The sequence below is a fragment of the Thamnophis elegans genome, chromosome 1 (assembly GCF_009769535.1).
Source record: "Thamnophis elegans isolate rThaEle1 chromosome 1, rThaEle1.pri, whole genome shotgun sequence".
Taxonomy (NCBI): domain Eukaryota; kingdom Metazoa; phylum Chordata; class Lepidosauria; order Squamata; family Colubridae; genus Thamnophis; species Thamnophis elegans.
In genome coordinates this window covers 109,059,697-109,073,657 of record NC_045541.1, presented here as the reverse complement: position 1 = coordinate 109,073,657, position 13,961 = coordinate 109,059,697, and the positions used below count along the sequence as shown (strand labels likewise).

The window sequence follows — 13,961 nt, the reverse complement described above, 5'->3', positions numbered from 1 at the left end:
TTGCCATTTCTTCCCCAGACGCCAGAGTCTTGTATTTGAGATGGATGGCCATATAAATTTAATGAATGAATGCTTATTTAACTTTCATAATTGAAAGGGTTAAAAAAAGATAAAGCCAATATTATATTAATTGCTGTAAATAATGGCATCGTGTAGTACTGTAGTCAGAAAGAATCAGAAGATTAATATTTTAGAACTAAAACATGCATAAATTATTGTTAAATGATGGAATTGGGAAGTTTAATTTGCAGAACTGTGTATATAGGCTATTAACCAATGCCTTATACCTATACCAAATCAATTGCAAGAGAAAGGAATAGGCAAATGAATAATGAATCAATTTTAATAAAGTGTATATTCTAGAATATGAAATTTGGAAGATAACAGTTTGAAAAACTGTTTTTTTTTTTAAGTTAGTAGCCCTTCTGAAGAAATTGCATCTGATTTTAGTGGGATATATTGCTAAATAAACATAAATACAGGTGGTCCTTATCTTATGGCCACAATTTTGACCCAAAATTTCTGTTGCTAAGCAAGACAGTGGTTTGCCCCAATGTACAATGTTTTTTGCCACAGTTGTTAAGCAAATCAACACAATTAGGTGAATCATATGGTTGTTAAGCAAATCTGGCTTCCCCCATTGACTTTGCTTGTCAGACGCCAGCTGGGAAGATTACAAATGTGATCATGTGACCCTAGGACAGTGCAACTGTCCTAAATACATGCCAGTTGCCAATTGCTCCATGTTTTCATCATGTGACCATAGGATGTTCCAACAATTGAATACGTGAAAAATGGTCATGAGTCACTTTTTTCGTGCTACTGTAACTTTCAACAGTCACTAAACAAATGGTTGTAAGTCAAGGACTACCTGTATGATTGAATTTTGTTCTATGAAACTCTAGATATGTACTAAAAAGACTCTCTATGAATGCAAAGCATCCACATAGAATATGGAAAAGCGAGGTATCAGACGTGAGATTCAGAGTACTCAATGTATTGGTTGAATTGTCAGCACTTAAATGTAATTGCTTTTAAGAGCGGACTGTTTTCCAGAGATGAGAGCCTTTTAGACTACATATTTTATACCTTTCAATATTTTAATCCTTGAAATGTGTTCTATAGTTAGGTATCTTGTGTAATATATAGTTTCCTAGTATCTGTGTATTGGAATGTTCTTTCTGATTGGGAAAGTTTTATTTATTGTCTATTTATTATCTTCCTTAGTTTGTTCCAACAGAAGCTATTAATAAGAAACTTGTTTATAAAAATGCCTTCTTATGACTGATTTCTCATTTGTCACATTATACTATTATGAAGTATACTAAAAGAAAGCTTAATTTTTTCTATGTATTTGTTTTAGATTATTTTGTTTATCATTCAGAAATGCATTAATTCCTGCTTTACTTGCAGGAGGAAGAGACTATTAATTAAAATGCAATTTTCTGTAACCAAAGGTTTTCTGTCAGCCTGATCTATGATGAAAAGGTTATATTCTGGACTAGATTGTTTAGGGTATTTTTAAACAGTAGGAATATTTAGCCACAACTTGCAATTTTTAGTCAAAGTAAAGATTTAACTATGTTTATATTCAGTTGATAAATTAAGAGAGGACTTAACCATACCCATATTTGGCTAAGAACTCCTCTAAGACATGCCAAATATTTATTTCAAGTGCTTTTAAGTTGAAGAAGTTGTTTATTGATATAGAAATTAAATTAGCAACCACATCCTTTGAAATATATACTATTTATACCACACCTCTATATTTGTATAAGCACTTAAAGTGACTTACAGCAATTAAAAAATAAAACAGCAAACACTAAGTTGATTACGCAACCTTTGTACAATTACTAGAATTCTATATTACAGGTTTAGGGACTTTGGATAAAATTTATTTAGGATATAGAATCTGTAAAAATAAAAGTTTGAGAGTTTTGAATTTATTTTACCAGAGAACAGTAAATTCTGCAGAAGGTTCTTTTAAGAACTCTACTAAGTTTGTTTAACAAAGAAAATTTCTCTTGTGGCTAATTAAAAATACTGTCCTTTATAAACAGTTGATGTCTCTAGGTCAGCAGTTTGTAACTCCTCACTGAGATTACAATGGTAATAAGAACTCTCCAGTTTCCTTTTGGTTGTTTATACAAATAGATATGATTATATTTTTCTGTAAGCTTTCATAATCTAATTAAAGATTACATTTTACTTCCACTTGTTATGTGGCATCTGTTACATCACCTGTTTCTATAGGCAAAACCTACAAGAAAATTCTGTGAATGAATAATTGACCTTTTATAGAAACAGGAAGCATTACTAAAATAGAGGACTACATTTTTCTATGTGTTTGGCTACATTGCTTATTGAGTGAGATAATTTTGAGGATAAACTCTAAATTTATTATATTTAATTCTAGATACTACATTGTATGCAAAATATTTTCAAAAAAACAATGCTAATTGATCTCTGCCTTTATTGAAATGAAATACATGATTGGAATGTCAATATTACAAAACTACCATGAAATAAATTTTAGATAAAAATCAGGGATTTGTTTTGTTATATATTTCCAATCTAACAACATGTTCTACCACATCCAAATGTACCTTATGTATTTATAGCTTGCCTTTATTAATTAGGTGGCCAACAAGGTGGCCAACATGTGCTACATGGCTTCCTCCTCCTATTTTCTCACAGCAACCCAGTGAATTGCTGTGAATTGGACTGAAAGAGTGTGACTAGCCCAAAGTCATGCTGGTTTTCATGGCTAAGGAGGAACTAAAACTCACAGTCTCTTGGTTTCTAGCCTGGTGCTTTAACTGCTAGACCATACTTGGATGGAATTTATATATATTTGGCTGAAACAAAAATGCTTGCATTCTTCTGTGCATTGTTATTTTCAGGCTCCTATGTGGTGGGCTTGGAATGGAAATGAGAACCTGGGTTTCATCATTCTGCAATTTGAAATGTACAGGCAGTACATTTAAATTGTCCCTTCGTATAAAGGTGATAAAGAAATCTTAAGGTGACGAGCAGTGTTAACTGTTAAATGAATGATAAACTGCATGTATTTGTACTGACCCTAGGAAACTTTTGTCTTAGGCCCTGTTTTGAAATATCTCTTATCTAGATTTCCATGAAGATAGCCTTGCGAGATGTGGATGGCCCTTCTGTAGATCCTTGGCACTTGAGATTGAGTGTCTGTCAGTGACTCATTTTCTGCACTAAAATCATGAAGGTTGTACCAGAAAAGAATGCTGTGCGAATCCTTTGGGGCCGAGAACGGGGAACACAAGCTTTGGGAGCACAGCGTCTTTTGCAGGAGTTGGTGGAAGACAAAACCCGTTGGATGAAATGGGAAGGGAAGGTAAGACAAGCCACATAGCACATATTGATTCATCTAGTGCCAGTACCGTCCACCATGATTGGCAGGAATTCTAAAGGGCTTTTAATATTTTCCTGCTTTACATGGAGGTGCATCAATGAAGTGTCTCAGTCATCCAGATAGAGTTGTCTGGAAATTAAGTCATGGCAACTGGACTTCTTTTCTTCTTGGTTCGAAACGTTTTGTTGCTTATCCAAGTAGCTCCTTTAGTTTAAACAAATTGGTTAAGGGAACCCCTTGTATAGGGACATTTTGGATTATCACATCCTTAATTATATAAAGAATCTAGTTTACAGTGAGCTGTGCAGTATGAATGTTTTGCCTGTAGATAGTTCAATGTACTATACTTGCAGAATAATAGATTTGGATTAATTGATATCATATGCGTGCTGGTTTTAAAGCCTTTATGAAATGATATAACACAGAGTTCCCCAACGTTTCCGGCTTTGCGTACAGGCAGGGAGGGAGGAGTTGATGGTTCTACTCAAGCAGCTGGCAAGCAAGCGCATACATGCAGCTGCATTTGCACGAGGGGTGTGCATGCTGCCCTAGTGCTCACTTAAATGGAGTGTGCACATGAACTTGCTGGCTGTTTCCTCAGCTCGGTTGCAAACCCCTCAGCGTCCACTAGTGGGCCATGGGCCATAGATTGGGGACTCCAGATATAACATATGGAAGTTTTAAGAATGTGCCATTTTCCCAATGTTGATTTCGTAAAGCAAAAATGATAATACATATCGAAAGTACTTTGAGCTTAGAAACTGTTGTGTACTTTTTAACTTTCAGAAAGTTGAGTTACCGGATAGTCCTCGCTCCACTTTTCTGCTAGCATTCAGTCCAGACAGGTAACATTTATTTGTTTTTTATTATGTTCAAAATATGTTCTGTTTTGGAAAAGATGCATTTGGCAAAATAACCAGACTTTTCCAGACTTTGAAAATTTGAAGTGTACTATGCCTTTCCACCAAAGAAATAAAATTTAGGGTGACTAAAGTGAAGAATGAAATGCTAAAATACTATAACCCTATTAACATATTCATAAAATAAAAATTTCAGTATCAAAATTGGTCATTCACTAAATTCTTGCCTAAATTAAAAAAGATGACTTACTATTAGAACTACAATTGATCCCAGAATTTATGTTGCTAAATGAGACATTTGTTATGTGAGTTTTGCCCCATTTTACAACTTTTCTTGCCATAGTTGTTAAGTGAATCACTGCAGAGGTGAAATTAATAACATGGTTGTTAAGTGAATCTGGCTTCCCCATTGACTTTGCTTGCCAGAGGTCACAAAAGGGGATCACTTGACTCTGGGACATTGCAACTCTCATAAGTATGAACCAGTTTGTCAAGCATTTGAATTTTGATCCCGTGACCACAGGAATGCTGTAATGGTTGTACGGGTGAAAAATGGCTATAAGTCAGTTTTTTCAGTGGTGGTGTAACTTTGAACGGTCACTAAATGAACTGTTGTAAGTTGAGGACTACTGTACTACCTTTGGAAAATTCTACAACTCTAGTTTGTGAATAATCCTCCACATTTAAATTAAAAAGCAGATTAGTTTATTATTGCCTTTTCCTAGTTGAGCTCTCAAGAAGCATTGGACCATAAGCCCATCTTATATTTTCAAGTCAACATGACTGTGATGAGAACTCTGGTTTAAGGTTTTTGGAGGCTTCAAGTTGGGGAAGAGTGATTTGGTTGGAGTTATTGCTGTGATGTTGCTCCTGTTCCCCTCCTGAATTAACTGCTTACGGTGTCTTTTCCCCCCCCCCAAAGGACTCTCATGGCATCAACTCATGTGAACCATAATATTTACATCACAGAGGTGAAAACAGGAAGGTGTGTTCACTCGCTGGTTGGACATCGACGCACACCGTGGTGTGTAACTTTTCATCCCACTATCCCAGGGCTTATTGCTTCAGGGTGCCTCGATGGAGAAGTTAGAATCTGGGATTTGCATGTAAGTTCTTTCTAGTGCACATTTATTTCTCTTTTTATGCATGGATGGTTTCGTCATGGGGGAAGTTACTGCTTTTAAGAGTACATTCCTTTCCACTCTAAATCTGTAAAAAAAAATCAGGTGGGTTCTGGATTGGTTTTATATATTAAAAAAAAGTCTTCCCATAAAACTCTGTGGCATGAACGGGTATTTTTCATGATTATTTTTCCTTAGTACAGAAGAGCTGAAATGTTTGTGTCGACTCAAGTGATCTTTTTCTCATTTCTCTGGAATGTGTGATAATTCCTAGGTAACTTTTACAGACAATATATTACAATGTGCTTGTGGTAAATGAGATAAAGAATCCTAGTTTCACTATGCAGGATGGGGGACTGTGATAAAAAAAATGAAAGGATATGTGCTGGTCCTTATTCAATTCTAGATTTAGCTAAAGGTGAGAATAGAAACATGTTTTGGACAGGTTACTTTCGTTTTGACTTTTCTTTGTTTCAAAACCTTTGGTGACTCTACACTGACTTGCTCTCAGGGTGGAAGTGAGAGCTGGTTTACAGATAGCAACAATGCCATTGCATCCTTGGCTTTTCATCCAACGGCTCAACTTCTGCTAATTGCAACAGCCAATGAGATTCACTTCTGGGACTGGAGTCGCCGGGAGCCTTTTGCAGTTGTGAAAACAGCTAGTGAAATGGAACGAGTCCGGTGAGTAATCTTGGGAGTATATCTAGTTAACAAGGAAGTAGAGAGTAACTATTGTTAGGAGAAATCCTCAGTTAAAAGCACTTGAAGTATATTTATAGATCAAAAAATGAGAATGAGTAACTGACAAACTGGATATACTATGGGAGATTGTTTATATTGGCTTCGGTGTTAAATTTGTTATTAGCACATTTTGATGGTTTGTAGTTTGGAAATTATCAGAGAAGGATACATAACTTATTCTAAGTTTTCCAGACTACTGCAATGCGCTCTACATGGGGCAGCCCTTGAAGAGCATTCGGAAACTTCAACTCGTCCAGAATGCAGCCGCGCGAGCGATTGTGGGTGCACCTCGGTACACCCATGTTACACCTATCCTCCGTGAGCTGCACTGGTTACCGATCGGTCTCCGGATACGCTTCAAGGTGCTAGTCGTCACTTATAAAGCCCTTCATGGTATTGGACCTGGGTACTTGAGAGACCGCCTGCTGCCAATTACCTCCCAAAGACCCATTAGATCACACAGGGTGGGCCTCCTCCAGGTTCCGTCTACCAGCCAATGCCATCTGGCTACTACCCGGGGGAGGGCCTTCTCTGTGGCAGCTCCGGCCCTTTGGAACGAACTCCCCGCAGCGATTCGGACCCTCACCTCTCTTCAGGCCTTTCGAAAAGCCGTTAAAACCTGGCTGTGCCGGCAAGCCTGGGGTTGATGAGTTCTCTCCCCCTCTTGACTTGTGTGGCTGTGTGACTCTTGGCTATTTTAACTACTTGTATTGTACTTTTGTGTTCCCTTTCCCTCTTGAGTTGTTCGCCGCCCTGAGTCCCCCTGGGAATAGGGCGGCATATAAATAAAACAAATCTCAATCTCAATCTCTCCAAAGGAAGAGTGTATTCAAAAGTGGGGGTTAATACTCCAATTTGAGATTAAGCAATAGTCCTATTCAAATTCATAGCTGCAACTGCCTACTGTTGTATTTCTTTATCTGAAATAAAGTGAGACTCTGAGACAATATTGCTTATCTATATCAGAGAGGCATGCCATTTTTAATGAGTTTCAACTCACCTATCCTGTTGCACTTCTTTAACAACTATAGCCTTTCACAACTAGCACAGCAAAGTAGTTGGGCAATAGTATGCGATATGTTGAGTGAAATAGCAGAAACGGAGGCATATAAAATATGCAGGTGGGCATGAATATTTATTAAATGAAAATATTAAACTATAAAAAGGCAGTTACTTTAGTGATTAATATTACTCTGGATATTTTATTAGCCAGAGGCATCAAAAGCCCAACTATCTGGCTGATAGAATCAAATGGCAGCGTAAGTCTTGGTGAACCTGAAAAGTAAAAACTGCTTGAAACTGCTCTGCAAAGATTTTGCTTACCTAGGAACTAGTGTTTGAAAGAAGACAAACAAATGAATGAAATGGGTTGTTCTTTTGGAGGCTGTCCTTTAGGTTAAGCTAATAAAAGCCGGAAAATAATAGGTGATCCCAATAACAATCCTACAATTACCCAATGCACAAAAGACCTAAATGCATCATGTTGAATTAAATTAACTAACATTAACTTTTGAAATGATAATTTACTTTAAACAACTTTAAACAAAAAAATTGTAAGCTAGAAGCATTGCTGAAATATAGGGGGTTTTGTGTGTGTGTGTATACAGCTGACTCTGAAAACGATAACTGAAAATATTTGTAGAAGTATTGCTGCTTAGAGAGTTAGATACAATTTAATTTCCAAAATCAGGCACTTTTTTTCTTTCAAAAACTAGAAATGTGGCAAGCTTATTATAACTTGTAGATATTGGCTTGAACAGCTTGAGTTAAAATTAAATCTTCCTTTCTATTTCAGACTAGTACGATTTGATCCCCTTGGGCATTATTTACTTACAGCAATTGTTAACCCTTCCAACCAGCAGGTAATTGTTTTGTGAATCATTTGGAATTAGATATTCTCTCTGTGCAAAGCTAGAAGTTTTGGATGAAGCATGAAGATGCTTCGTAGTATAGTTCTCTGTGTTATTAATTTAGTGTATGTATTACTGTATGTATGTTATTTTTTAAACAGACTGATCTGGAATAGCATGATCCAGAATCATTAAAGCTCTAGGTTGTAATCTTGAAGCATTTGAACGGGTGACTACTGGATAATCTATTTTAGTCTTTGGTACAGAATGGGAGGACCCAATAAAAGACAAACTTATATATAACTAATGCATGAAATGTACAGCTGAGCTAATAGGAATAATTCCACTACCATATTGCAATGTTTGTTGGCTTTCTTTGTGCTGATCATAGTTTGAACCGTATTAGCTGCATTGCTCCCTTTGAAAGAACTGTACTATATCTTTGTGGGAATTTACAGCGTTATTACATGGAATTTTTTGAATCTAACCTGACCATTCTAATAAAGGATTGTTAGTAATTCTATCCAACGCAAGAAAAGCATTTATCTTTCTGTTTGAGGGGTCCCCCTCCCATGAGTTGATTGGTTGTGTGTACTTTATTCTGCAGAATGATGAAGAGGTGGAAATACCTGTGGATAGTACAGAAATACCACATTATCGTCAACGTTCCATTCTGCAATCTCAACCAGTGAGACGCACACCACTCCTTCATAATTTCCTGCATATGCTGTCATCACGCTCTTCTGGTATCCAGGTGGGAGAGCAAAACGCCATGCAAGACTCTGCTACTCCCTCCCCTCCTCCTCCTCCTCCCCCACCACCTCCCCCTCCTCCTCCTCCTCCTCCTCCACCACCACCTCCAGCTAGTGAAACCTCTAGAGCATCTGCCTATAACGGCCTCAATGAGCCTGTCAATTACCCCTCAGTAAAATGTTGCCAGCATCTGGGGTTTTTGTGCCTTTGCAGGCGATGTTCTAGTGCAAGACTTCCATCTTCTCTCTTCCCATCCCAGGACAACGCCCCTTCCACATCCTCTGGGTCCACTGGCACTTCCTTTTCTTCTGTGCAAATGGAACCTTACCAACCCCAGGAGCAGGCATCTTCAGCACAGCAGGAGCAGGGACTCCTTAATCGACCATCTGCTTTCAGCACTGTTCAGAGCAGTACTGCTGGCAACACCCTGCGCAACTTTAGCCTGGGCCCCACTCGTAGATCCCTTACTGGGTCTTTGTCAGGCCATCCGTCCAGGATCCACCCAAGACAGATGGCCTCAGGGTTGGAGGGTTCTGAGTGGACTCGAACAGTGTTGAATATGGGCCCTCGCTCTGAGTTGGAAGGTATGCCTCCTCCTAGAACCAGTGCCTCTTCAGTGAGTTTGTTGTCGGTGCTGAGACAGCAGGAAGGAAGTTCCCAGTCCTCTGTATATACTTCAGCTACAGAAGGGAGGGGTTTCCCAGCTCCTGAAGCTGAAGCAGAAAGCACCAGTAGTACTGGCCCAAGCAATCCAGCCAGCCTTCGCAATGAGCTTCAGTGTGACTTGAGGCGGTTCTTCTTGGAATATGATAGGCTTCAAGAACTAGATCAGGGGATAAGTGGTGAACCTAGTCAGTCACATCAGGCCCAGGAAATGCTTAATAACAACATTGAGCCTGATAGGCCTGGTCCTTCTCATCAACAGACCCCACATAGCAGTGAAAACAATTCCAATTTGTCACGGGGGCATCTGAACCGCTGTCGCGCCTGTCACAACCTGCTGACTTTTAACAATGACACACTTCGCTGGGAAAGAAGCACACCCAGCTATGCACCAGGGCAGTCCCAAAGCACATTTGAGGGGGTGCCATCCAGCAGTAGCCAGCTACCACCACCTGAGAGACTGGAAAGCCGAACTTCTCCCTCTAGCAGGCTGCCCCTGAGAAGATCTTCTAATCCTCAAGAGGAAAGGACTGTGAGAGGGGTCTTTAATCAAGAGACGGGGCACTGGGAAAGAATTTACAGCCAATCTGCTTCAAATAGACCTGAGAATGTATCACAGGACGCCTTAAACCAGGAAATGCCTGAGGAAATTTCAGAGGAGGATTCACTCAGGAGGTAAGAGTGCTAGATTTTTCTAGCTAGATTCCATCTTGATTTGTCTTTGAAGCCCCATCAAGTCTAACCTATTCTAAGTATTCTAATATAAAAGAGAAAATGCTCTTATCAAAATAATTTGATATTTGCATGAAGGACTATTTTTAAAGGAGGATTTTTACAGGATTTGAAATGTAAGAAATTAAAATGGTGCAAGGAAAAAGATGAAACTTTCTAGGAGAAAGTGACTTTTCTATTCAAATCTTGCTGAGAGACTTTGCTTGGATCAGCTATTTTTTTTTACAATAATTCCCATGTTCTTCTGTTATGTGATAATTATTTTAATTGTAGATTTAACAGTAGAGTTTAGAAAATAGTTGAGCTAGTATGTTTGATCATATTTAAAGGAATCTTCTGTACTAATTAAAAATATTGCTTTTGCTTTCCTTTTTCTGTGGAATTGGGTACTACATTTAATATTTTATACTTGCACTTTCACTATTGATAATAAAATAACCAGATACTCTAAAATTCACATCTCAGTAATTTTCTACTCTGCTTCTGTAATTTTTTAGTGAAATGAGATTTTTTTGCCCTAAATTTATCTAGTGTTAATGTTGTCAGGTTAATGTTGCTTTGTTTTAGATTAGTAACTAATCTCAACTCTAGACCAATTTCTGTAAATTGTACATTAGTTTTCTCTCCCACCTCACATTTGGCCTGCAATATTACATCAGTGCCAAACAATTACTTAATAGATAAGAGCTGTTCCCCTGAGACAGAACTATTGATGTGTCTCATTCATGACCTGGGTACAGATTTCATCAATATTTCTTGGAAGATCCTATGATATATTGCAGGAATATAGTGGTGTATAGAGGATTTATTCAATTTCGGTTCTATATTGCTTCTTTTCAATGTTGTATAATTTATTTATTAAGCAGTTATTGGAATGGTAACATCAAGTTTATTTAGATAAATTAATGAAAACAGGTTGTGTTTGATATCTCTTTGGGTCTGGTTTCCTTGAGCTGGTTTGTCAGTTTAAGAATTTACATGTTTGGTAAACCATATGTCTTCACAGATGAATGGAATTAATGATGGCTAAATGAATGCTGTGTGCTGTATCATGTTTTACAGAGTAGCCATGTGTGAAGAAAATTCTGATCTTTGAGCTATCTTGTTTAATTATCTTAGGCTAATCACATAGTGTTTAATAAGCTTCTAATTGGTTTTCATAATTGACTTCTTGGTCTTATTTTTTGAACTGGAGGATATAACTTAGAACCTTATTAAAAAGAGCATATGTACCCATCCACAGAGTTTAATTTGAAAGCATCTAGACTCTATGCATATAACTTCTGATTTAGCCTTGGGGTTTTGGCCCACAGGCATATGTATTATGCAAGATTTTGAGGATGCATACACATTAAGATGAAATAAGACCATATGTTTGCCTTCCTGCAATAAGGGTGTGAAATTTTAATTTTCTCCAGTGACCTTCAGACTGATGGTGCTTGAAAGATAGGACTATTTGCTTACAGATGTTTTCACCATCTGCCTCTCTATATCTGTTGGACCCAAAGGTGATTGTGCTATGCAGATATATGTGTTACTGCATAGAGTATTTGAGGGTGATGATAGTGGACCAGAGGAAAATAATTGAGTAGCATACATGAACTAGAAGTCTTTCAGCCTTTGTTCTCATTTACACATTTTTTACTTAGATGAATCTTTCATTGTGTTCTGTAGAATTTACTTCTATGCATGTATACCTAGGATTGTAAAGAACAAAGCCTATAATTAACTTCCATATTACTATATGTTTGCAATATACTCTAATATAGTACAGACATTCTAATGTTGAATTATAGATACTTGCAGGTTTGACTGATAGATTGCAGATTCTCTTTTAACTTAAAGTAGTACTGTCTAATTCACATTTTCAGATTATTTATAACTATGTTTTATATGCAGCTCCATCCAACGGGACCCAAGGTGGGTTAAAATAAATTTAAAAAAAACCATAACATTAAAATAAACTCTAACAAACAACAGCTAAATAATAGTTGCTGAAGGACAGCCACAATATCTAAACACATAGTGGGAGCCCCCCCCCCACACTTCCTCCCCAATCATCAGTTTATTTCCAAACCTTTTCCCCAAAGCAAGATTTTAATGGCTTTCTGAAAAACCAGTGGACTAGGAATGCTTTTCCAAGAATGGGAGTCTCTATTGAGAGGGGTCTGAAGATGACATTTCCTAATAGAAGGGACCTAGACAAGGCACATTTTCCCCTAATGCCCAATTCATTGGGAAAAAGTGGTCACATAGATACACAGGTCCTAAGTCATATTGGGTTTTGAAGGTGATAGCCAGAACTTTGAATTGCACATAGTAAAAGATTCTGAAGATTAAGAGATTTTTCCATTTATTTGAGATGATAATATTGCTGAACCTGTGGTCAGCTTTCTTGAATAAGTTAATATTAAAATACTAGGTTTCCACTGAAACAGAAAATAAGAAAGGTGATCTAAGGAAAAGTTGGAGAAGAAAAGAAAAATAAATGATAATACCCTAGACTTTTACTGTCCGAGTTTAACTGTAATTCGGAATAAGACATGCAGAAAAGGAAAATTAAAGGAATCTATATTTGTTGTTTCTTTCCTCTCTCTTCCTGAATTTTATGTTGCTCATCTAGAAACAATATTTATTTGGAATGAAAAACATGAACATCAATACGCTCAAAACTAAGAGGCATTGGCAAAAAATCAATAAGGTGGTGACAAATGAAGGCATTAAACCTCCTGTATCAAAGTGATGACCAGAATCTTGTCCTAGTGGACCACCACTAAAGTTTGAGCCAGCAACGTACTGCAGCTACCAAAAAGTCAACCCAGTTCTAGGCTGCATCAGTAGAGGGATAGCGTCAAGATCACGAGAAGTACTACTGTATAACGCACAGAGCCAGTTTATCCAATTCTCTGCCTTGGACTCCTGACTTCCTCTCTAAATTTTCCACTTTTGTCACTAATTTGTTTTACCTTTCCAGATATTTTATTAACATCTTCTTTCATCACCTGTCTTAGTTGTACAAATCTTTCATTTGTTTTTAAAAATATCACTTTCCCCCCATCTGACCAAATTTATTTATCATTAAATAAATTCTGAAGTGTATCTTGTGTAATTGCAGGTTAATCAGGTGAGTCTCTTCTGTCCTGTTTTGTCATTTTTCTAATAGTCATTTTTAATCTAAAAGCAAAAAATGTCCCAGGTAGACAAGATAGAAAAATACAAGCCTTCCTTCTTACAAATTGAAATGTCTCCATAGTAACTCAGCCTCACATCTGAATTTTTGCTTTATCTTTTGTTATGCAGAACTTTAGAAATGATTAAGAAATATTCTTATGCACTGCTGTTATCTTTAATTAACTTAGTAATGGCATAAGTAATGTTAAGTAATTTATATATGCAGGTAATGTCCTTGACTAATGACAATTGGAAGAATTTCCATCATAAGTAGGTGGGGTCATAAAGTGAGTAATCATGTGACCGAATCCAATTTTGCAACCATTTTAACCACAGTTGTTAAGTGAAGTTGATTTTTTTTTAATTATCAGAAACTGGCTTAGAAGATTGCAAATCACCAACAGGACACCACAACTGGTTATAAATGTGAGCTAATTTCAAAGAATCCAAATTGCAATCGTGTGGGAAGAGTGGCAAATGTCAGAACCTGGGAGCAGAGTTAGAAGAAAAATCAGCATAGAATCCCTACGTAGCCACAAGTGAACTAAATCCAACCTCTCTTGGATTCTGTTGTCCCTTATCTAATCCCAAGGAGCTCCTCATAGTTGGGAAAATTCCTACGCATACATATGATTAGTGATAAATCAGTTTTAATTGGACCGTCATGTGTGGACCTGATTTT

General features: G+C 37.3%; 1 protein-coding gene across 7 annotated transcripts in view; it reads left to right on the top strand.

Moving 5' to 3' along the window:
* AMBRA1 (autophagy and beclin 1 regulator 1) overlaps positions 1-13,961 on the top strand; it is a 138,538-nt gene that overhangs the window by 4,159 nt on the left and 120,418 nt on the right. For 4 of the 7 annotated variants that reach the window (XM_032226825.1, XM_032226801.1, XM_032226832.1 and 1 more), the window contains 6 exons: positions 3,131-3,367; positions 4,172-4,230; positions 5,168-5,351; positions 5,878-6,050; positions 7,906-7,972; positions 8,568-10,051. In XM_032226825.1, coding sequence (XP_032082716.1) covers positions 3,233-3,367; positions 4,172-4,230; positions 5,168-5,351; positions 5,878-6,050; positions 7,906-7,972; positions 8,568-10,051 — 2,102 coding nt within the window. In that variant the 5' untranslated portion in view covers positions 3,131-3,232. Of the gene's footprint in view, positions 1-3,102; positions 3,368-4,171; positions 4,231-5,167; positions 5,352-5,877; positions 6,051-7,905; positions 7,973-8,567; positions 10,052-13,961 lie in introns of all 7 variants that reach the window. The other 3 variants (XM_032226840.1, XM_032226849.1, XM_032226817.1) reach the window with 3 other exon arrangements.